Source organism: Anoplopoma fimbria, chromosome 11, assembly GCF_027596085.1.
Source record: "Anoplopoma fimbria isolate UVic2021 breed Golden Eagle Sablefish chromosome 11, Afim_UVic_2022, whole genome shotgun sequence".
Taxonomy (NCBI): domain Eukaryota; kingdom Metazoa; phylum Chordata; class Actinopteri; order Perciformes; family Anoplopomatidae; genus Anoplopoma; species Anoplopoma fimbria.
The window spans coordinates 7,064,792-7,088,418 of record NC_072459.1 but is presented as its reverse complement, the minus strand read 5'-3'; the positions used below and the strand labels follow the sequence as shown (position 1 = coordinate 7,088,418).

The 23,627-nt window shown below is 36.9% G+C and overlaps 1 protein-coding gene across 1 annotated transcript; it reads right to left on the bottom strand.

Moving 5' to 3' along the window:
- Positions 1-1,115: 1,115 nt before the first annotated feature.
- Positions 1,116-20,577, bottom strand: LOC129098844 (serine/threonine-protein kinase SBK1-like). Its single transcript, XM_054607962.1, has 4 exons — positions 20,421-20,577; positions 8,772-8,995; positions 4,782-4,984; positions 1,116-3,109 (listed from the first exon to the last, which is right to left on the bottom strand). Exons 2-4 carry the CDS (start codon positions 8,941-8,943, stop codon positions 2,303-2,305), a joined length of 1,182 nt encoding a protein of 393 aa, XP_054463937.1. The 5' UTR covers positions 8,944-8,995; positions 20,421-20,577; the 3' UTR covers positions 1,116-2,302.
- Positions 20,578-23,627: the final 3,050 nt, after the last annotated feature.

Sequence of the window (23,627 nt, the reverse complement as noted above, 5' to 3'; positions counted from 1 at the left end):
CGACATATAGCAAAGCTTGATGTGATGCGGAAAAAATCTAGATATAAAAAAAATGCTGTAGCAGGAATGCAATTCTTCACATCAATTGGCTTTAATCTGCAGTTTGATCAATTAAAAAGAGAAGTTGGTAAAGTATTAAATGTACTCAATGCAGAAAAAGGTAATACTACTATATTTTACTGCTGTAGTTTGTTTAGGTGGAGCTCATTTATATGCTGGTGGTTGTCATTGGCATTTTTTGAATTTTATTCGACATACAATGCTATTTGTTTTTTTAATAACATACAATACTATGACTTTTTTTGACATATAATACTTTGACTTTTTTATTTTTTTTCGACATATAATACTATGACTTTTTTTCGACATACTATACTATGACTTTTTTCGACATACAATACTATGACTTTTTGGTGATTTATTTTCGACATCCTATACTATGACTTTTTTCGACATACTATTCTCTGACTTTTTCTCATTTTTTCGACATACAATACTATGACTTTTTCATTTTTTCAACATACTATACTAGGACTTTCTTTTCTTTTTTGCGACATACAATACTATGACTTTTTGATGATTTTTTTTCGACATTACTATACTATGACTTTTTTTTGGACATACTATACTGTGACTTTTTAAATTTTTGGACATACAATACTATGATTTATTTTTCATTTTTTTGGACATACAATACTATCACTTTTTTGACATACAATACTAAATAAGTCTTTTCTTTTTCAACATACAATACTATGACCTTTTGGTGATGTTTTTTTGACATACTATACTATGACTTTTTTTTCTTTTTACGACATACTTTACTATGACTTTATTCATGACATTTCACCACAAGAGGTACTTGTAGGTTGTCTCCTGTTAAGCAATGCCTGCTGTTTCCCTTTATATTTGCTAGCTAAGCGGTCGCTTGCTGTAGCTTCTTATTAACTGTCTAGACATAAGTAGTATAGAATCTTCCAGAAATGTCAAAAGAAAGATAGAAATAAGAAAAATAAAAAAGGGTCCACTCTTAATTCTCTGGGTGTTTATTTCAACAAATGTTCACCACAGTAATAATCACGTCATACAATACTTTTGAAAAACACAGAGAAATTTCCGTAACATTTCTACCCCGAAGTGTTCTCGAAATAAACATTTGTCAATCTCTCTCACATTTTCAGGGTTTAACTCCATCAACATCAAAAAAAGAATAAAAAGTTAAGGGTTTCCCCAAATACTTTCATTTTATTCTTCAATCAGGATTTGCAATTTTAAGGATAATTCCCTGACCTTGCCCATTTTTCAGAAAAAGACAAATTTATCATTTCAATGAAATGTACAATTTCCATTTTCTTTAACAACCATGCATATTGAAAAACTAAGGTTATTCATGATACTTCACTATTTCTTTCTCATACGTGTCATGTCACCAAATAGATAATTATTATGTGATTTTTACCGTAAAAGGGAAATTGGCTGCAGCCATATCTAGTTAAGGTCCTGCTGTGCTGCAGTCTCATGGGGGGGGGATTGGCTAGAAGAGTAAGAAGATACCCAATTAACACTAGAGCTGAACATGAGGTGCTTTTTCAGCCGCTCATATTGGTGGTTGCTACCTCACAATTGGTTTAGGCATCACAGGTAAACATGAAAAAGGACATTTTGGATGAGAAATAACAGTCTGTTTACTTATTTTTATGAGAGATTACGACAACGTGATGACAAACATTTAAAGAAAGCCACCTGCTTCTATAGTAATTCAAGTTCCTCTGGTAAAACAAATCCTAAATATATGAATCTGATATAAATAAATAATTTAACTCCAAAAAAAACACTTTACAGAAACATATCTACCACATAAACACACAATAGTACCATCAACAAATCGTCTTGAAAGTCGATCAAATCTTTTCTTTACAGATTATTTTTGCACTTTGTAGACTATTCCAAACATATTGCTTGTGGATTACGACTGTTTTTGTTCATTTTTTTCCCCATTATCCTTCAGTTTTATTTTTCTTTACAGGTTGTCCAGTGAGTTCATTTCAGTATCTGACCAATAAACCACAAACAACAGGCTTGTGATCGTCCCACTGCTCATTTCCTCAGAGCTCGTCTTCATCAGAAATGAGTAAATCCGCAGTGAAGCTACAACGTTTGTCAGGTTGTTGACCCTGACGCTAAGCACCAGTCGCCACACTTTCCTCTATTTTTCCATCCTCTGGAAGAAATCTTCCTCCTCAGCTCACATCAGCCTCACATGTGTGAGCAGTCAGCCTCAACCACCAACACAAACATCCCCTTATACGCAGATCTCAATGGGCGTTGCCACCAAGATGCGTCCTCTTTCGTTGTTATCTCTGTTGGCCCTCTCGTAGCTGCCGGTGGAAGATGGCGAGCTGTTCGTGGACATGGAGGAGTAGTGGGTGTCCATCATGATGCTCCCCTTGGCTGCTGCAAAAGCTGGCGACAAGCTCTGCTGCTTCAGCCTGTCCACTAAAACGTCCTCCTCAGATGAAGACGAGCTGATGTCCAGAGGGGGCGCGCTGCTCGCCAAGCTGCTGTTCCCGTTCTCCGTGTCCAACATCCAGCACTGGTTGAAGTAGCTGAAGACTTCTTTGACGGAGCAGCGGCGCTCCTGCTCGACGGAGAGGAGCCTTCGAAACATTCGAAGGGCCTCAACGGTGAAGCGGCGCCACTGCGAGGGCACCGTGCCCGTACGGCGACACTGCCAGCGCACGAACTCCTCGTAGAAGTTGTCATTGGGCATGGCCTTCTCCCAAGGGAAGTTTCCTGTCAGCATGCAGAAGAGCAGCACGCCAAACGCCCACACGTCCGTGCTGTAGTCCACGCAGAAGCCCTCGTGCCGCGTGGTGTCGCACAACTCGGGCGCCGTGTACGGGATCGTGCCGCTCACGCGCTTCACCGGAGAGCCGGCGCGCCGCGTCATGCCGAAGTCGGACAGCTTGACCTTCCGGCACTCTTTGTCAAAAATGAGGATGTTCTCGGGTTTGATGTCTCTGTGGACCAGCTTCTTACAGTGCAGGAAGTCCAGGGCGATGGCCACCTGGTGGACGCAGCGCTTGGCCACCGCCTCAGGTAGCCCCACCTGAGCAGAGAGGAAGAAAAATAAAGTTATGACATCACATTAGTACTCCATCAGTTCAAGAACAACTCCAACTTCTACATTGTTCTCTATGGGTTACGATTTTTAAGTCTGTATATACATTTACTACATAACTGCAAACCCTGTTTACATTACATTTTACTATTATTGTACCCTTGTCTACTATAATACTATAATTGAATCATGTATTGTATTCACTGTATTTTTGTTGTTGTCAACTAGCCACCTGCCAAATAATATAAGAGCTGATATAAAGTCCCCAAAAGTCATAGTAGTGTAATGAAAATCATGAAAATGTCGCAAATTAAGTCACAGTAGTATGTCATAAAACACTAAATAAAAAGTCATAGTATAGTATGACAAAAAGGATCCATAAAAAGGGGGTAGTATATCATAAAAAAACATAGAAAATTGAAGCATAGTATGTAATGAAAAAAATCATCAAAAAATTCACAATATCACTTAAAAGTCTTGACAGATTTCATAAAAAGTATAGTATGCGAATGATAAAATGTTATACTAATGTAAAATGACTCAAAATTCCCCAAAAGTCATAGTTGTTTCATGAGCATTAAGAAAAATGTCACAATATCACAAAAAGTCACTTTTTTCAAGATTAAATAAAAAGTCTGAGTATAGTATGCCATAGAAAAGAATTACATTAATTTCACAAATATAATAAAAAATAATATTATAGTAAGTCATAAAAAATGTCATTAAAAAAGTCCATAACAAGAGTCATAGTATATTTTGTCATTAAAAAAAAAAGAATAGAATAGGTTGCCAAAAAAATCACAAGAAACCATATATAGTATGGCTACGTCATAAAAAATTTATAAGGAAAATGTTGTAAAACAAATCATAGTATAGCAATGTCTTAAAACTAATCATTCAGCTGCACAATCTGCCTTATCTGGGTTTGGGTGCTTTCCCTACTGCCTGCTCTCTAGAAAACTTGACGCAGTGATAAAAAGTCATAGTTTAGTTTGTCGTAAAAAAAACACTAAACAAATAAATGAATAAAGTATAGTATAAAGTGAAGTAAAGTATGGGTATAATGTGTCGTAAAAGAAAGTCTTTCTATAGTACACGATCAAAAAAATCATAAAGTCAGAGTACAGTATGTAATAAAGAAATTCATCAAAAGTATTTGCCATGAAACCAGTAGCTTTAACATAGTAGAGAAGTGTATTAAATGTAAGCTATTTAAAGTGAAAGCAATTAAATGGGCCGTTGATTATTATTAAAATGCACGTTATAAATATGTAGAATTAGCTTTTAGCAGCTCCTGTTTTCAGTGTACCCATGGATGTACAGAACTATCACTGGATTACTTTGATACACAAGATTCTTAGGCAAATTCTGGATTCATAATGTGCATTGTGTTTTCCAAGACGATTAACTTAAATTTTTGGCAAATTAGCTCAATGAAAAATATGCTGAATTGGTTACAAGCAGTTCCTTTTTTCAGTGCACTCATGGATGTACCGACAAATATCACTGGATAGTGACAAACATTGATTCTGAAGCACACTTAAAAACATGATGATTCTTAGTCAGGTTCTGGATTTCTTACGAACATGATTTCGAAGCAGATTTATGGACGTTTCTCTCTCAAAAAGTCTCCCAGCTTATCTTTATTTTTGTTCCTCACCTGTGGAGGGATGATGTCAAACAGATCTCCTGCCAGAGCGTACTCCTGAGCGAAGATGTAGTACTCGTCTGTTTCGAAGGCGATGCCGTACATGTTGATGATGAAGGTGCAAGGTGACAGGTAGAGGGAGATGCTGTACTCCCTCAGGAAACTCTTCAGCTTCGTGGTTTTCTTCCTCAGAAACTTCAGAGCCATTTTTGTGCCTGAAAAAAAAATAAAGAGGACAGAAAAGTGTTACATAACGTAAAAAAAAAAAAAATCTAATTCCTCCCTTCTTCTTGATCTGTTCCCAACATATTAAAGTGTTTGGGGGATTTATTTCACGGCCGCCTAATTGGGTGAATGAAACTTAATTAAAATTCTCAAAAAGTTGATTAATAATTAAAATTCATTTCTGCAGTTTCTCAAATCCTCTGCCAGACTGCTTATTTTCCCACAGAGTGAACAGGATGTTGAGCTGCTCTCATGCAGTAGTGAAGGAAGTATACACATATTTTACTTAAAAGTACTAGTACAACATTGTGAAAATACTCCACTACGAGTAAAAAGTTGAATATATACCTCCGACATGTAGTGGAGTAAAAGTACAATATTTACCCCTGAGATGTAGTCGAGGGAAAGTATAAAGATGCAAAGAATGGAAATACTGAAGTACAAGAACCTTGAATCTGTACTAAGTGTAGTTAGTTAAACCATTGCTTTCATGTTGGGGATTTGAACAGATCTGGCTGCAGACATTTTAAACATTATATTGGAAAGCCAAAGAAGAGGAGCCTGTTTCTCTTGATTTAAAAATGTATAAAAGATGCACAAAAACACATTTAGTCGTCTGGAGGTAAACACATGAAGGTACTTTGGGAGGTTCAGATGGCTTCTGCAGACACTTTACTTTTCTGCAGACACTTTACTGCAACGAGAGGAGAGAGAAAAACTACCAGAGCTAAATCTGAAATATCCCAGACAGGATAAACCTGGAGAGCAGCCACGTCTGCCTCTCTCTCTGCACCAACAGTCAGTGTGTCAGCGAGGACGAGAGGGAACGTCTCCAATACCAGCGGGTCAGCTCTGCAAAGTGCTCTGTGCTGTTTTACAGTGAGCACTTTGGAAAAAGGTCAAGAGGTTCGCTTGTTCTTAACGCCATGATGAGGACTTTTTCCTTCATGTTAAATAAATAAAAAAAGTATTGTTCATGTCTTTCTTTTTTGCGACATTTCTCATAACGCTAAAGGATAGAAGATATGATATGTTGTTCAGATTGTAAAGCCCTCTGATGCAAATTTGTGACATTGGGCAATACAAATAAATAATTTGACGTGAAAATTGAATTGAAATAGAAACTGGATATTATAAATTAGCATTTTGATGTGAAGTGGCTACAACTTGAGCCCTGTTTCAATTTAGTCTGCATTTGTTTGGACCATTAAAAATATGCTGACTCATCGATTAGCAGTTCTTGTTTGCACTGTACCTCTGGATGTACAGACAAATATCACTGAGTTACTTTTATACTAAAGAAAACTTTAAAACGTGATGATTCTAAAGCAAGTCCTGGTGTTATAAAGAGTGTTTTTCCTCTCTATGATTTCTAAACTAAGGACTTGTACTTTACTTGTGCATTGCCCTTTTATCCGTCATTATACTACTCCATATTTCAGAGGTGAATATTGTAGTTTTTACTCCATTTATTTGATAGCAATAGTCACTTTCAGATTTAGATTAATACAAAAGATAATTCAACTAATAACTTTATGATTTAATATTATACGTAAAGATACACAGCAGTAAGAAATTAGCTCCACACTTACAAGCTGGAACATTAAATTACTATATTCAATAATATGTAATCCTGTTATATAATATGCATTATTCTGAAAGAGACCATTCTACATAGGAAGTACTTTCACTTTTGGTACTTTGTTTGATGATAATAATACTACTTTTAACAGAGTATTTATACACCGTGTTATTGCTTCTTTTACTTAATTAAAAGATCTGAATACTTCCTTGACTACCAGAAAATATATTTTTTCAATAAAACATTGGATTAGTGTAGTAATACCAAACTTACTCAACTATATTCTGCATATACAGCACAGCTGCTCTGTGATGCTAACTTGACTTGGATATTTTCCTGAATCCAGAAACATTAATGTATTAGTTTCCAAACATGCAGCATATCAGCTCTAAACGGAGTAAATAACTAGTTTTCCTGCAGCATCATTTGATTTCTGCAGCAGCTTGTGTTACAGTACTTTCATGTTTACATGGAAAATGTGTGGCTTTGTTCAAAATCAGCCTGCTGCAAAGATAAACGAAATCTGTTTAGAGGAAAAATAAATAACTGTGAGTGTTTCAGGGCAGAAACTAAATCCATGACTGATTTTCATTTAAGTTCCCTTCTTCACTAAAATGAATTTGCACACAACTATGATTCAAAAAGGTCAGAACATTATTCTCTTAGTTAACATGACATTTATACAGAGCAGCAGACGATTAAAGCTACACTGGCTCTCTGATGGAAGACGTTGGTGAAAAAGCAGGAGATAATGAAACCAGGTACACATGGGTTTATTTCTAATACATCCTCCAACTGAGCACTTTACAGGCTAGAAAAGGTCAAAATTTATCTCGGTGACGGACTGCAGCCGCTCTGAAATGGGCTTTGTGCTCCATAAAGGAGACGATTAAGAAGCTTGCGGCAGATGGGCAACATTTTGGGCTTTTAATGTGAAAAGGTTAAACTGATTTTCTATTAGTTAAGTAGAGACTTTAGGCAGTCTGGGTACCACATGTGTTCTTAAGCTCTGCAATAAAAGGGTGGCTCGAATTAGATTTTTAAAGTTGACACTTAAGAGATAAATAAAAGCTTTACTTATAATTTTTTTATCCTGTTGTTGCTGCAGCAATACCAAAGTAAGTCAGTTTGTTAAACGGCCCCGTCTCGTCACTCTGAATCACAAAGAAGGGCCACAAAAGAGAACAACATCCCATTTCCTCCAACTGCAGCCCCGACGATTTACTCTCTCTGGACAACATTTCTTCTTCTCACACACAAGGTGATGAATTCAAACTTAAATCTGTCTCCTGCTTCGTCTAAAAGAAAGATCGACTCACAAATGTTTGATCTTTTGGTTTTCTTTTGGAAATAAAGCATCAAACACCAGGCGGGTTGGTGAACATTTACTGTGGGCCGTTTCGTAGTGGCGGAAAGTAACAAAGTACATTTAAAATGGATTTGAAATACTGTACGTATGTACAATTTTGAGGTATTTTCACTTTACTTTAATTTTCTGCTGCTTTATACTTCTACTCCACTACGTTTTGGAGACAAATATCGTACTTTTTACTGCACTACCTTTATCTATTACTTTACAGATTCAGATTATTAGTACAAAAATATACATCAACTAATAAATTATGATGTATTGTTATAGTTTAAACTACCCATCAGTATATAAAGTATTAAAATGAGCTGCATCTTTACCAGCTGCAACAGTGAAGGGATGAACACTTTAATGCATAAATGATACAATAATTAAATATTCTGACAGGGCTCATTCTGCATATTGTGTACTTTTGTTACTTTAAGTATATTCTGATTGTCATACTTTTGTACATTTACTTAAGTAAAATTATGAATGCAGGACTTTTATTTGAGTATTTCTGGACTGTGGTATTGTTCATTTTATATAAGAACTTACGTCTTCCTGATCATTAAATAATAAATGTGTTCATTCATTCATTCATTTATTCTTTCGAAAATAAGCGTAACATAATTATTTTCCTTCGGTTCTATGAATTCTGGATGATCGTCCGTTGTTACATCTAGGTGTGTCTGAAAGTTTAGCTTCGAATGCATTTTTGTATCATGTTTTAAACTCCAAATATTGTTTTTACTGCAGCCCGAGTTTACAGCTCTTAAACATTGGAGAAATCCAAAGCCATCTTCAAAAAAGCATCCAACATTCAGCTCCAACACGCAGCAGTTACCTCTGATTTTGTGGACCACCAGATCCACTTTCCCGTAGGTGCCCTTCCCCAACTCGCAGACGACCTCATAGTATTTGTTGATGTCCAGCTTTTCCAGGTTCTGTGCGGCGATCAGCTGGAGTTCCTCCAGGATGTCGATGGAGGCGCGGGAGCCGTGGGGCGAGGAGCTCATTGTTGTGGAGGGTCGGGCTGGAGCCGAGGGTCTGGTCTGGAGAAGGATGTTCCTGTAGGACGGGAGGAGCAGGAAGGAAGAGAAAGGGTTCACTATGTGACCGGCATCCACCCACATCGACCCCCCCATTGTAAACACAGCTACTGTATTGTATGTGCATATGTATGGACAGAATGCTTTGTGTTCAGGCCAAATGAACTGATATACAACCTTTGAATTGTCACTTTGTACTCATGAGAAAGTTATTTTTGGAAAGATTACAGGGTCACAGATCACAGTCAATTGTCAAGCAAATTTTAAGCAAACTATTTAAATTTGTAATCCACCAATATACAGCGTAGAATAAAAAGTAGAGGTTGTGAACCAGATTCAAAACAAGTGGCCTGGACCACTTTACCATCTACGAGAGAAAAATGGGGATCGTTTTCAGGATTTTGTTTCATGTCAGATAGTATCGGCCATGTTTCATGTCGTCTGAAGACGAAGACAATATAAATATATATATATATATATATATATATATATATATATATATATATATATATATATATATATATATATATATATATATATATATATACCCAGGGAGACTCAGACAGCAGAAACAGCTGATAAGTCATGTGAGTTAAATGTTTGAGAATTAATTCTGCAAAACTTTCCATTATTAATTTAGTTCTTCTTTAAACAAAATCAAAAGCACCTCAAGAGAGGGTGAAAACTTTGCAATTGAGGAAGAATTATCAAATTTTGAAGTTTCCAAATAGCTTTTCTGATGAGATTAAATGAAAATGAGCATAAAAATACGTGGATGGAAACACGGCTAATGACAATGCTAAAAAGTTCACCATCTTAGTTTCATTGCTAACATTTGCTAATTAGCGGAATGCCATTAGTTTTGCACATATTTCATCACGTACAACTTATAGATTTAAGCTCATTGTGGCGCTAGTGGAAAAGTCAGAGGATAATGAAAGTTAAAACAATTAATCCTGATGGGATCGTGAATGTCGGAACCAAATTTCAAGGCAATCCATCAAATAGTTTCGATTTTTCCGGTGACATTTCCATCGCTGGAGTCTGGAGCCTCTCTGCTAGCACGACTAAAACCTTCTTGAAAAGGAAAAGTTGTCTCTAGTTTGAACGAAAAAGTAGTAGCTTTCTGCAAAAAAAAAAATCTGCATTGTGAAGTGAATCCCTGGCTTTAAGTCGTCGTTGTTCCAACACGATTGCAGCAACATGAAGTTTAAATGTTCTCCTCCTCAGATGTGAATGTCGGTAAGTCAGTGATAAAACTCTCCAAAGTGTCAAAGACAAACTGGATGTGAGACAAGAAACATTTTGCTATCTGTGCAGCTGATCCTCTGCAGCTGACTAATGATCCTCCTGCTTAAATGAAAGTCTAATTCTGATTCGACGTCTTTCCACTCCGTAGCGCCTGCTGGCTTCCAATCTCAGCAAATCTGTCTCACCTTCCTCCGTCTGCTTCAACGAGAAGCCAAGCAACACCCGTCTGCTGTATCACTCACAGCGAGCAGACATCCCAATGACTGGAGAGACTTTCACGGCCCTGATGGCGCTGCAGAATTCAACCATCTCTCATTAATAAGGATGAGAAAGTGTTGAAGCAGACAGGATGCTAGCCTCATCCTGTGCATCAAGCCCATCTGTGTTCCCGTCTACAGTGACATGGGAATGTGCGCTAAAAATTCATATACAAAAAATGTGTGAAACAATAAAACCAAACACTGGATTTCTTTCTAGTGAAACATACTGAATTTTTTTGTGACATTAAAAACTGTGTTTGGTGTTATTTACTGTTGAAACAAGTACTCAGGCCTTTTAGTTCAATAAAAGTAGTAATACCACAGTGTAGAAATACTCTGTTACATGTCAAAGTTCTGCATTCAAAACTTTACTCATAAGATAGATATTATCTTATTGGATCCAATTATTGATGCATTCATGTTTTTATCACTTTAATGTTGCAGCTGGTTAAGGTGAGGCTTATTTAACTACTTATGCTACTTAAAACAAGTTTTGCATGTTACTATACATTATATTTAGTATCAGTGATCTAAATCTGTTCCGTATCCAAAGCTTTAAAATGTATTTAGTGAAGTAGAAAGTACAATATTTGCCTCGGAGATTGAAGAGAGTCTAGTAGAAGTATAAAGTAACTTTAAAGTAAATACTCAAGTAAGTACCTCCAATTAGTACTTCAAGTGACGATTAAAAAAGATAACATCCCTGGTCATATATTATTTCATATATATAATTAACAATATACGCAAACAAAATTATTAGTATTTTTATATCACAATCCAATCATCTTTTCTAGCTGTATAACTAAATATGAAGTGTGCTACCAAATGCAACCAATAATATCATGATATACCATCCATCAAATCAATCAAAAGCAACTTTAAGCGACAAGGGAGGTGTGTGTGGAACAAGAGTCCTCTGAGGCAAAGGATTTCATTTAAATCCCTCTTGTAACTGTATACAGTACTGCAACTGTGAAATACTTCACAGTACAGAAGATAAAGACGCTCTAAGTTTAGGACTTTCAGTACAGAACTTTAGTAAATGTACTTAGTTACTTTCCACTGCTGCTGATTCCTTCATTTTCTATTGCTGTACTATTTTATTTACTAGTATTATCTACTAACTTGGCTGCACTGTGAACAGATACACTGTTGCTATGGTTTTATTTCTGACAAAGAAGCTCCCATGTTATTAAACCACATTTGCTGTTACCACATAAACCCCAGGTGCAACCAAATCCACCAGGACTGAAATATTAAGGCTTAAAACACATTGATTGATTTAACCGTCTTCACGTATCGTATTGATAATATAGAAAATACATACAAATCAGTCACACAGGCTTGAAATCACAACAGAAAATTGGGTTGTCTTGCAGAGACAGAGGAGGGTGAAAATGGCTCCTGACTCAAACAGTATGTGCTGAGCATAAAAGTACGACAAGCAGATAAAAATGAGGAGTCAGCTGAACCCAAAGGAGCCGACCGGCTGTCCGTCACCGGTCCACTCAGCATCCGTCTGACAAGGTCAATAAAACAAACACACAGTGGACGAAGCAGCCAGAATAACCAACACGCTTTTCATTTACGGGTTCTGTGATTCGATTATAATGAGAATTCATGTTCTTTTCTAAATAGGGGTGTTGTCCAGTTTATCTTCATCACAGTCACATTATCAACACAATCAAAGGAAATGGGTTTTGTTTCTGCATGCTTTAAAATATATACAACAGGTCCAAGAGGAGGCAATTTGAAGCCTGATACTTTGTTCTTGTATCACGCATCATTGTTAACGAATACTCAAATACAGGAGCAGATTGGTTTAAACAGATTTTCACACCGTTTTTGTGTTCCCACACATTCAAGTTGTTCAAACAGTAAAGAAAGCCATTTGTGATACAACTAAGAATATCTTATGATAATACACAATTAGTCTGTTTCTATTCACCTGTTTTTTCTGTCAATGCATTTTCCATTTGTGCATCAAAACATTCGAGGGGAAATGCTGGAAATTTGAAGGAAAAAGGCCCATAAAAATCATAAAATCATCTACGCGTGTATGAGGAGAACAAGTTGGTGCATCAATAAAAACAAAATGTGACTAACTGCAATGGATGAAACAAACATTAATGTCTAAATTTCAAAAAAATGAAAAAAATGGTTTGTTTAGATTCTAAACAAACCATTTTCAGATTATTTACAAATCCCTGTGCTGGGAAAGCATTTTTTTTGCGATAGTTTTGTGGAAAAAGTTGTCTTATGATTTCTATGAGCCCATGAATGGTTACAAGACACTTAGATAATACTGCATAGGAATTTTCAGAAAGTGTTTCAGATGTTTTATAATCTTTATTGCTGTCTTTTGAGGTCTGCTTGTACTGATACGTTTTAATTTTTTTTTGCTATCCTTAACAACATTAGATAGAGACCTTTCTTAGGAGGTGATTATTATATACAATTTACTTTTTTTTGCCATTTCTTTATTATTAAAACTAGCAGTTATGGATGGAAAGGTGCATTAACTTATAGTTTATTTTGCAAATTTTAAATAAAAATTTGTTTCAAATTTGAGCTGCATCCAGACGTAACCTTGACTTGTTTTGTAAACGAGTATCTTCTGCCTGTTTTTATCGATTTAACAAATGTAAAATAAGGGTTACATTGTTGGCATTAACTTAAGTTTCCATTAGGCTTTGATTGTTCTTCCAATTCAATGGCTCATGTGAGATTATTGCACTTCTGGTTAGATAAACTGCATTTCGTTGTCTTAGTACTTGTTAAATGATAATAAAGTTGAACTTAATCTTTAATGTTACGAAACTTTGTGAAATTATGACTTTCAACAGTGGGACAACATGTTCACTTGCTGCCTTGTTTTATTCTTAGCTTCCCTTCACCATAACCTTGACATGTATGCATGCAGTTTGCACAGTTTCACGCTAATATTCTCTCTCTCAACCATAAAACCTCCTGAGCATAAGCATACATATTCTCTGTGCTCTCATACTGCCGTCATATCAAAGGGCCTGCAGATGAAAGAAGTCACAACCAGCACTAATTAGGAGCATCTTCTGTTCGCGCCAGCTCTCAGTAGCCCCGGCACTCCTTCTCAGGGTAACGGTGCCACGGTGGCTCCCCAGAGGGCCTCAAGGACCGCCAAGCCCTGTTAGCCTCCCAGATAAAAAAGGAGAAAAGAGACCGCCCTGCTGTCTTTCTTTTCAGTGAAATTCTCATCTGTAATCAAAGCTGGAACTCTGCCAATCTGCTTTGCGTCATTGCTGCTTTTCTCTCCGTCTGGACCTCCCAGCTAATGTTACTGGCAGATTGCACCAAACAGAACGGGAGGTGAATGGCTTGGTCTTACACCTGGACGGGGAACAAGCTGCAGGTCATCTTCCTGCATAACCAGCAGCAATCTGTCATGGCCTGCTTTGTGTCTCCTTGTAGACTTAATACTGTTGTTCTTTAACAATTTTTCTACTGTAAAACGTCCAGCTTAGAATCAATTTTGAAAAAAACAATAAAAACTACAAAAGGGAACAATAGTACATTAGCAAAAATGTGTACATTTGTGTAACATGTCTATTTCTTTGATTAATGTGTGTGTTTAAATGCATCAGTCTAAATAATAATGTATATAAAAACATTTTACTACTACACAATGTCCCAGTTCCATGTGGGTCACAATTACATAAAAAGCACAAGAAGGTTAACTATGAAGATTGTTTATTTAATGTGTTTATATAAGAAAATAAAAATAATAAAATCACTATTGTTGGAGATATATTATTATCAGATTATATATGTATCAACCTCAAAAATCCAGTATTGGTTGGGTAATAAAAGGTTAAAAGAATTAGGTAGGCACAAATTAGTCAGCATTTTTTCTGAAAAGTAGCTTCTTGCCCATACAAAATAATCCCATATATAACATTATCCTTTCAGTTTATACCCACATAGCATCATGGGAACTTTAGTAACAAAAGTACAAATTAAGACAAATTCTAATGATAATCAAAGTGTCTTCCAATAATTTAGGTGACCTTTCTTCATGTTGACATGGCTCTTACATTCCTGCAACACTGACACTTTCTTCTATCCATTCAGATATTTACCTTGTTGTGTTGAACAACTTTGGACATACAGACAAAAACTTTAATATTTCATTCAAAGTACAACGAATATCCAAAGAGGTGGCATTTGGGAGTAGACCAACTATAAATAAAGAGAGAGAAAAAGCCTAGACATTACACCAAAGGCAAGAATTGTATGCATGACTGACTCTGGTCTAATTTTCTAGTCGCAGTAAATTAACATAACTAAAAAGGTCAGAACGTTTATTTTTTCCCCTCGACACAGAAGCCTGTGCAAGCTTTAATTTCAAGCATGTTTCAAATACTGCAATTCAATGCTCTCAGGTCTCCCAAGAAAGTCAGTTAATCAATGCAGCTTGTACAGAACGATACTGCAGGAGTTTTAACTGGAACAAAGAGAGGAGATCACATTGCTGTTGTAAAGTCCTTGCAGTGACCTTCAGTTAGTTTCAGGATAGATTTTACGATCATAGTACTTCTAGAAATCTATATATAATCCTGGTCCCTCAGATCACTGGAACAAAACTAAACAAAGACCAACAGAGGATCTGCCGTCTATATGTTCACAACATCAAACCTGATCATTTACGACTACATATCATCAGTACATGCAAATGTACATAAAACCTGACAAAAGTGCTGAGTAATGGTCTCTCTGTTGTAAAAGTAGACACACATTAAGCACTGCAGAAAAACTGCCTCTGCCACCTCATTTGTGTTCAGGCCAACATCGACTTGTAAAACATCAGCACCCAATTAATCATTTGTAAAGCTAAATCAATATGTCAGCCAACTAAAAAATACTTAAGGAACAAATGCTTTCAGTTTATGCAAGCAAAAGTCTGTTACATCTCAAAAGGGTTTCAGAAAGAGGAGAACACAACGCCTCATTAACTGTACAGTATATATCAGCAGGAATTTGGTCTTTGGTAAAGACTAAAACATCTCAACAACTATTGAATGGATTGTCATTAAAGTTTGGACATACATTCATGATCCCAAGAGGATAAACCCCAATGACTTTGGTGATCCTGAGACTATTCCTCTAGCGCCACCATGAGGTTGAAATCTGTGGTTTTGAATTGCCATTAAATTTGGCCCAAGCATTCACGGTCCCCTCAGGATAAACTAGAAGAACTTTGGTGACCTCTTTAAACTTTTCATCTAGCACCACCATGAGGTCAAAATCTTACATTGTCCGATTCACAATCAACTAAACTAAAATTAGTAACATCATAAACATAACACCAGCTTACCATCAGCATGTTAGCATAGCCAATATTAGCATTTCATTAGCCTTTGGCTCAAGTACAAATCTAAAAATGATGTATTTTTCTTTTCTAGTAAATGTAATAATTCATGAGAAACAGAAAAAACGCTCAACAAAGACTTGCAAGATTGGGAATTTTTACAAAGAGCAAATCACCCATCTGTCACCCAAATCTGATCAACTATGTCAATATGTTTTTGAGAAATTCTGCTACCACACAAACAGGACTGAACACAAACCCCCTATGGACTTACAAATTTGATCCACAATCCGTTGGTTTTGACAGAAGCTCACAACCCATTCAGTCCACTTAGGTACAATCAACTAATTAAATCCTATCTGTGTAAAAACACCAAAGTAGGATGGAAAGCATTGGTTTCAATGATTTCAAAACATAACGACAAGAAGCGGTTTGATTTATAAACTCTGACCTCTCAAGTCATTATAAAGTGGAGCAGACACTGCTCTCCATCTTATTAAATGAAGACTTACACTTGATTCATTACCTCAATAAACATCTAAAGTTGATTTTATGGTCTCAATAATCTCTTTCGTTACACTTAAAGTAACTGCACAACTTAATTTCCTTCTCAGGGACTAATTCAACAAACCTGATTTAGTTTTAGTTGCTTTTTTTGCTAGTGGTTATTATTATGTACTGTCTGTTTAAACAGACTAAATGAGATATACCAAGTTAATGTTCATTAGTGAGCGGATTACCTTTCGACAGAGCAAGGCTAGCTGTTTCTGCCTGTTTCCAGTCTTTATGCTAAGCTACGCTAATAGCTTCATATTCATCATATTGACTCCAACTCCCGGCATGAGGGTGAATAACCTTTTTTCCCCCAAGATGTCTATGAACTATTCCTCTACAACAAAAAAAAAGCTTTCCATCAAAAGTTTCCCTGCACTACTGTAACGTGAATATTACAGTGCCATTAAAAACCCCAAAACGATGGGCAATAAAGTGGAAAACATTATAGAAATATGATATATCTATTTGTTTCAAGTATTATTGTGAGGAAGGTCTTCTAATTGATCCACTCAGATCTGATCTTTTCAGCTCATTACTGACATTTAAGTCATAAGCTTCATCATTTATTCACCAAGTCTCCATCTATTGCACCTTGGTGCATTTAGTTGTTATAGAAACTCAAACCTTTTCTACGTCATACAAGCTGTTTTTAGCTGTTTTATGCAAACATTTCGTCATTCCGCTATGGTGTTTTTAAAGCAATTTTTTTTCATTTATAATGCATATAAAGACGGGTGGATTACAACGTACTGACTGTCTCTTTTCAGTTTCAGCTGCAATTGAACTAAAAGTCTTTACATTTACAGGCTTCCCCTCTGGTTCCAGTCTCTGTGGGCCTTTTGGTCTTATCTTTTAGTCATTCTCACCTATTCAAGTGCTCCAGCATGTGTAAAATGTCATCCTCTGAATCTGCCCGTTGAGATAACAAAAACCCAGGAGATTATTTCTGCACCACGAGCAGCTCTTTCCCTCCAGAAATGTTTGCAGAGCTAAAACTCCCCTCAGTCCCTCTGACTGAATGTGGCGGGCCGGCCTGCAGCTCGGCCCTCCGGTGGCGCTCGGCGGTCGGCTCCCACAGCACATCAAAGCAGCGAGGCTTTAACGGCGGCTCGGCCCACAGCATCTGCGAACACACTGGGGCTTTTGTGCCTGCGCGCTCGCCGGCACATCACTGGGCGCCCTCCTTTAATGCCAACCCGTTTCTGCTGCTGTGAACCCCACGCTACAGTAGGTAACGTTACCCCCTTTGTCTGCTTTAATCTCTCTGCCTCCCTTTCTTCTTCTTTTTCTCCAAATGTCTTTCTCTGCCCTGAATGTGTGATCCTCTGTCTGCTGGATGGCTGTGTGTACACATGTATTAATGTGCAAAGAACACCAGACACCAATCTCAGTGTGTCAGCTGTACGGCTGCAACCATAGACTGTAAATAAGAAGTAGACATTGTTATCTTGACGCCCCCCCCATTGGTTTGTGGACTGCAGTTTTGAAGCCTTGACTTCGGCGACTTCGCCTTCGCCATCTTTGATTACAGCCGTTGCCATGTGGTTTTTTTACGCAACCAATGAACAAAAGTGACAATATTTAGAACCCCGAGGAGTGACGTAGAGACGCCTGATACGGCTCTGGTAGTGACCTGTCAATCACAGTGTAGCCCCGCCCTAAAGCATTCTCTGCTTTATGGTCTATTTGACTCTAAATGGACCATTATTTACTAAATGAACATCATGCTGTATTGAAGAAGACTTGAAAGAGAGTCTTCTTCAGATTGAGACCATAAACTCATGTGTTCAATGTTTACTGAGGGAATAAATCAAGAGAGAAGTAGAGTCATTTTCTCATAGACTTCTATACAATCTGACTTCTTTTTGCAACCAGAGGAGTCGCCCCCTGCTGGTCAGTAAATAGAGTGCAGGTAACATAACCGGAGGTTGACGTCTTGCTGCAACTAGGGTGACTTGACGTTTCGAAAAAGTCGAGACTGTCCAGAAAAAAACATTAAACACTGATTCTTGTAAACTATTATCTTGATGTTGCCCTCAGATGAGCACTGTCATGTCAGTAGACTACATGAATTATGGCTGTTGTAGTTTTTTTTGCACATAATTGTTAGGGGCGGTGTCGGGGCGATAATGTGATGTGACAGGTTAAGGGCTTGATTTTAGGTATTGATATACCACTTATATTGCGCTGTCGCTTTTTGCACCATGATCTCATCAATTTGAAATATATGAACCTCCTTGAGTGCCAACATATTAATTGTTAACATCATGGAAATCTGGATTTTCTACTTGGTCTGAGTTCTCTGGTAAATGGACTTGCATTTTCAGAGCCATTTACACATGTCATCATTCATACATTGATGTCCAGGGAGCCACCAGCTCAGACTTGGAATCGAACCATGAATCTTCCGATTAGTGGACAATGCTATAGTTATATGCGTACACATAGGCAAGTAAGTGAACAATGACGTCAATGACATGAATATCATAACTGATCGTTGACACTTGATTCGATGTACTGGAGGCCACGCCCACCGTGGCCTTGGGGCTGCGCCCACATCCAATTGTTATTTTCATTATCCTTTCATATACAGTTTAAGATTATTTGATTAGGCGAGTACACAACAAAACTTCCCAAAGCCCGAGGGGATGTCTTCAAAAGTCTTTCTGTATTCAAACAAAAGACCAAATCCTGAAGTTAATGGAGGTCAATGTTGGTAAAGTTGCCTCTCGAAAGCTTAAGTTAACTACCTTCTTTTTCGAAAACGCCGTCTCTCGCTGACTCATGGCTGCATACAAAGGATCATGCTTAAAGAACCTGCATGTCCCTGCAGGAAAATATTAAGGCTGCAACAAACGACTGTTTTTATTATGAATATATTTCACAATTGTTTCTGGAGTGTCAGATCAGCTTACTCTTCCCTACATGATAACAAGCTAAAAGACTGCTAAAGCTGCATGTCCCTGCAGGTAGATATGCAGTAGGGCTGCAACACATTATTGATTAATCATATAGTCTATTTAATTTAAAAAAAATTGAGATACAATAAACCACAGCTTCCCAGAGCTCAAGTAGAAATTATCGAACCATTTCTTTTGTTCAATCAGAAATCAAGTTTTCAGTGAATTGTGACAATGAAAACCAGCAAATCATCTCATTTGAGAAGCTGAAACCAGAGAATTTTGAGCATTTGTTTCGCTCTGTGCTTGGAAATTGCTAAAACGATTAATTAAGTATCAAAACAGTTGTAGATTATTTTTATGCTGATCAAATAATGGATTAATGGATGCATCATTTCAGATATAGAAGAGACCCAATGGAATAATCTCTGCAGCTCAATTTGAGGGTCCAAATTGCTTTTTGTTGCCATTTCCCCCAAAATAAAGAGAGTTCCCATCAATACAAAACAATTCAAATAAAAAATGAAGGTTTTTAAAGTGTATCATTCTTCACAAGACTCATGGCGGAATGATGTCAGTATCATTGTTTACAGTCTGGGAGTCATAAAAACCAGCCACACAAACTGCAGCACAAAGACATGGAGTGTGAACCAGCTCTGCAGACACAAAGCATGCATTATAATAAATACAACGTGTAGCACACCTGAAGCCAGGTAGTGCAGGAGTGTGTGCACGTTAACAGAAAATGTAGAAATTAATAATGTGATCAATAAATGTACAAATCACAAATATATAGTGGTGTACAGATGTGCAGCTGGGACACAATAGCGTGACAGCAGCTCCATTGTTCTGCTCAGTCTGTGTTTGCTCACAAGGAGTCTGACTTTTGTGTTTATAAATAATTTAAAATATGATTTATAATTAAAAAACAGCAGTTCAGATGAGAATAATTAACATTAGATGAGAGTAAATACAACATTAGTCAAGTGTTCTGATTTGCAGCACAAAGACATGCAACGAGACAAAACAGAATCTGAGCTGTCAGTGAATAAAAAGCACAATTAAAGACACAAACGAGCATTTATTAATTACATTTCTCTAAACTGGTCTGGAAATGATCAGATCTGATTTTACCTTTCACAATATGCTGCATGCAATCTGTCAATCCGTTCAGACAGCTGACTGTTTTGCAGAAAAAACGAGGAAACAGATCCTTGAATTGTTTGTTTCCTCTCCTTCACGGTGAAGAACGACCCTCCGCTTCTCTGCACCGCCGCTGTCCGTCACAGTCTCCCCGCTGCCGGTTCACCATCGAGCCGCTCCGTCTCTCTATTGTCTCCGCTCTCCTGCAGACAGGCCCCGCCCACCGCCGCTAACGTCCAATCAGAGCGCAGAGCGGCGGTGCGCTCCTCTGCGACGATGCTGCATTTAGGTAATGTAGGAATTTAAGGTCTCATTTGAAACCCGACGACAACTGTGTTGTTGTGATTTGGCTCATCAGACTGGAAGCTTTTTTTTTTTTTTTTAGCAATGATCCTTCAGGTTTGGAGCTCTATAGGGTTAGATGAGACATGAAGAAACAAGACAAGATAAAAAATAAGATACAATAAAGTAAGATGAGATTTATTAAGTTGTAATGTTTCTAATCCACGGAGAGAAAGAGAAAAAATTGATATATTTTATTAAAAGTATGATGTGGGGTTAAAGAACAAAACGAAATGCTCCAAAATGAACACCATATTTAAACTGTGGCATGGCTCTATGGATGGATATAGACACTAAATTGTGATTTCAGTAATTTTTTTAATCATTATTATACTGTATTGTGGGATTGTTAGCAGAAAGCCGTGAACATCTTCTTCTATTTCTCTATTGTAGTAATTCCCTCTCTCTCTCTCTCTCTCTCTCTCTCTCTCTCTCTCTCTCTCATATATATATATATATATATATATATATATATATATATATATATATATGGTATAACAATGCACACAAAAAGTGATGTTTATTTGTGAAGATCATCTTGCCGTACAAAACGTGAAAGTATCATAAACAGTTGTTTGCCAAAGAGTTTATCTTCTGCAATAATACGAAATCAAATTGAAAAATCCCAGTTTTTTTGTGAAGAGACTCAGTGTGATGCTCACTTCCAGTTGACCTAAAAAAAATACATCATAGCTGCAGCTCTATGTTAGGTGTGATTTAGGACTCATCCTTAGTCTGCTGTGTTACCCAGTGTAAATAACAGTAGGCTAATAAGTATATATATATATCATTTTGATTTATAAACAGTAAAAGCAGGTAGATAATAGATAGATGGATCAAATATAGCAAGAAAAATATGTAAGGATTTAGGTTTATTTATATAAGAACATGTAGGATAAGGAGGTTTTATATCAAATAAATATTAAATGCAGTAATTTCAGTGCACTGCAAATATTTCCTTTAACATTTTGTTAACAAAATCCATGAAGGAGTATGTAATTAAATATTTAGTTTGCCTTGTAGTCTATTTTTAAACAGGGAAGTCGTTTTTTTTCCCTTCCCCCTCATAATTCCCACGTCCTTGAATGCAGCATGAGGACAGGCAGAAAGCAAAGCACACCATGTTCTGGATGAAATGTGAATCTGATGAGACACTTACATTTAAATCAATAGTTTCATGTGAACGTCTGTTTGCAACTGAATGAATGTGAATGAAAAGGTGTGAGTGAGATCAGACGAGTGTGATGAATAAAAAGTGGTGAAAGCTAATTCAAAGAGACTCCATGACGCTGCTGTTTGGAGTATTGATTAGCTGTATGGTGTATTGATTTGTGTCTGTGATGGGAAACCTAACGATCATGAGGATTATGTTGAAGGCCTCAGGCTATGAGGTTTGGACTCTGAGGCATGAAAGAGAGGGTAAAATATGCCTTTGTTGTGATTATTGTTTAATTATATCCATTGAAAGGAACATCAAATCTGCGGGATCATAATGTGATTAAAGAATAAAAAGAATTAAATATGACAGATTTTACCACAATATAATGCAACAAAAATGTTGTAGTTGTGATTCTTCCGTTAACGGTTCAGATGAATAAAAACACACCTAATGCATTTTTAAATCACATGAGGTCTCCTGAGGCGGCTGTGGAGCGAGTCGTCCTTTAACCAGAAGGTTGGGAGTTCGATACCCGAGCTCTTCACAGCAACAAATGCTTAGTATGGATTACAAGCAGAGGTCAAATGTCATTATAATGTATAGAACCATTATAATTCACAATATATAAAAGCGACTCGTCAACAACGCACAGGATTGTTCTGCTTTATTTAACATCAAAATATCAAACCACATAACAGGAAAACGTCGTTTTTTTTCTTTAAACAATATCCCAAATGTTACTTAAAGGAGCAGTGTGTAGGATTTAGTGGCATCTAGTGTTGAAGTTGCAGATTGCTGCTCACTCTTCCCTTTCATTCTACTCTAATGAAACAAAGTATCCTCATACTAATTAGTTTGATGTCTTAAGAAAAGTTACTCTTTTTCATGCATTTCCCGCTCGGTACATGCAAACTGTCTTTTTAAAATAAACTTCCTTCTTCTCAGGAAACAACTCAGTTAGGTTGAGGCAACACCACTACTTACATAGGTTTAGGCAAAGATCGTGGTCTGGGTTTAAATAACTATGAAAGTGCCGGCTTTCTGCAGTCTTTATATTTCCTGGTTTATGATCACATGGATTACATACGATTTGCTTTCGAGGGATATCTACAAATGACAGCGCATTCATTTCTTAGGTATAACTATGAACGCTGTATAAGAACTGCCTGAAAAAATAGTCAAGTTTCTGGATAAAAGCAAGTTGAAAAGATACTATATTCAAACTATAACAGTTAATACCCCTTTAAAATATATATAAACAAAAAGGTCAGAGTTGTAGCTTTTTGTGAAGGATATGATAAATACTTAATAATGAGCAGGAGTCCAGACCAGAATAAAGAGCAGCATCATTGATCTTTTGTCATTTGATTATTCAGCGAGCGTCTTCACCTCTCGATGGCAGAAACATGATGTCAGAGGATCGTTTTAATTCATGGCGTCCAGAGTCATTGGCTGTGTCACCGGAGCTGATTGTTATTCTGCAGGCGAAGGAATTAAGTCTCAGGGGAGACGCAAGGAAACAAGCAGCAGAGAGGAGGGAACACATATTGATTAATTTTCATTTTTTTTTAACTATGAAATCACTGCTGAATTAATTCAGTTTTCACCATGTAAATCTGTCTGAGAGCCTCTCTGAGCATCTTAAATCACAGCACTCATTTTAAATGTTAGAAGCAGACAAAGTGTCGTCGTCTCGC

Bases quoted from the DNA above. Each gene is read 5' to 3' on its own strand.
- LOC129098844 (XM_054607962.1), bottom strand. From the start codon at position 8,943: ATGAGCTCCTCGCCCCACGGCTCCCGCGCCTCCATCGACATCCTGGAG. The intron at 4,985-8,771 runs GTAACTGCTGCG...TTTTTTTTTCAG, and splicing joins GGTGGTCCACAAAATCAGAG to GCACAAAAATGGCTCTGAAG. The intron at 3,110-4,781 runs GTGAGGAACAAA...CTCTCTGCTCAG, and splicing joins TTGACATCATCCCTCCACAG to GTGGGGCTACCTGAGGCGGT.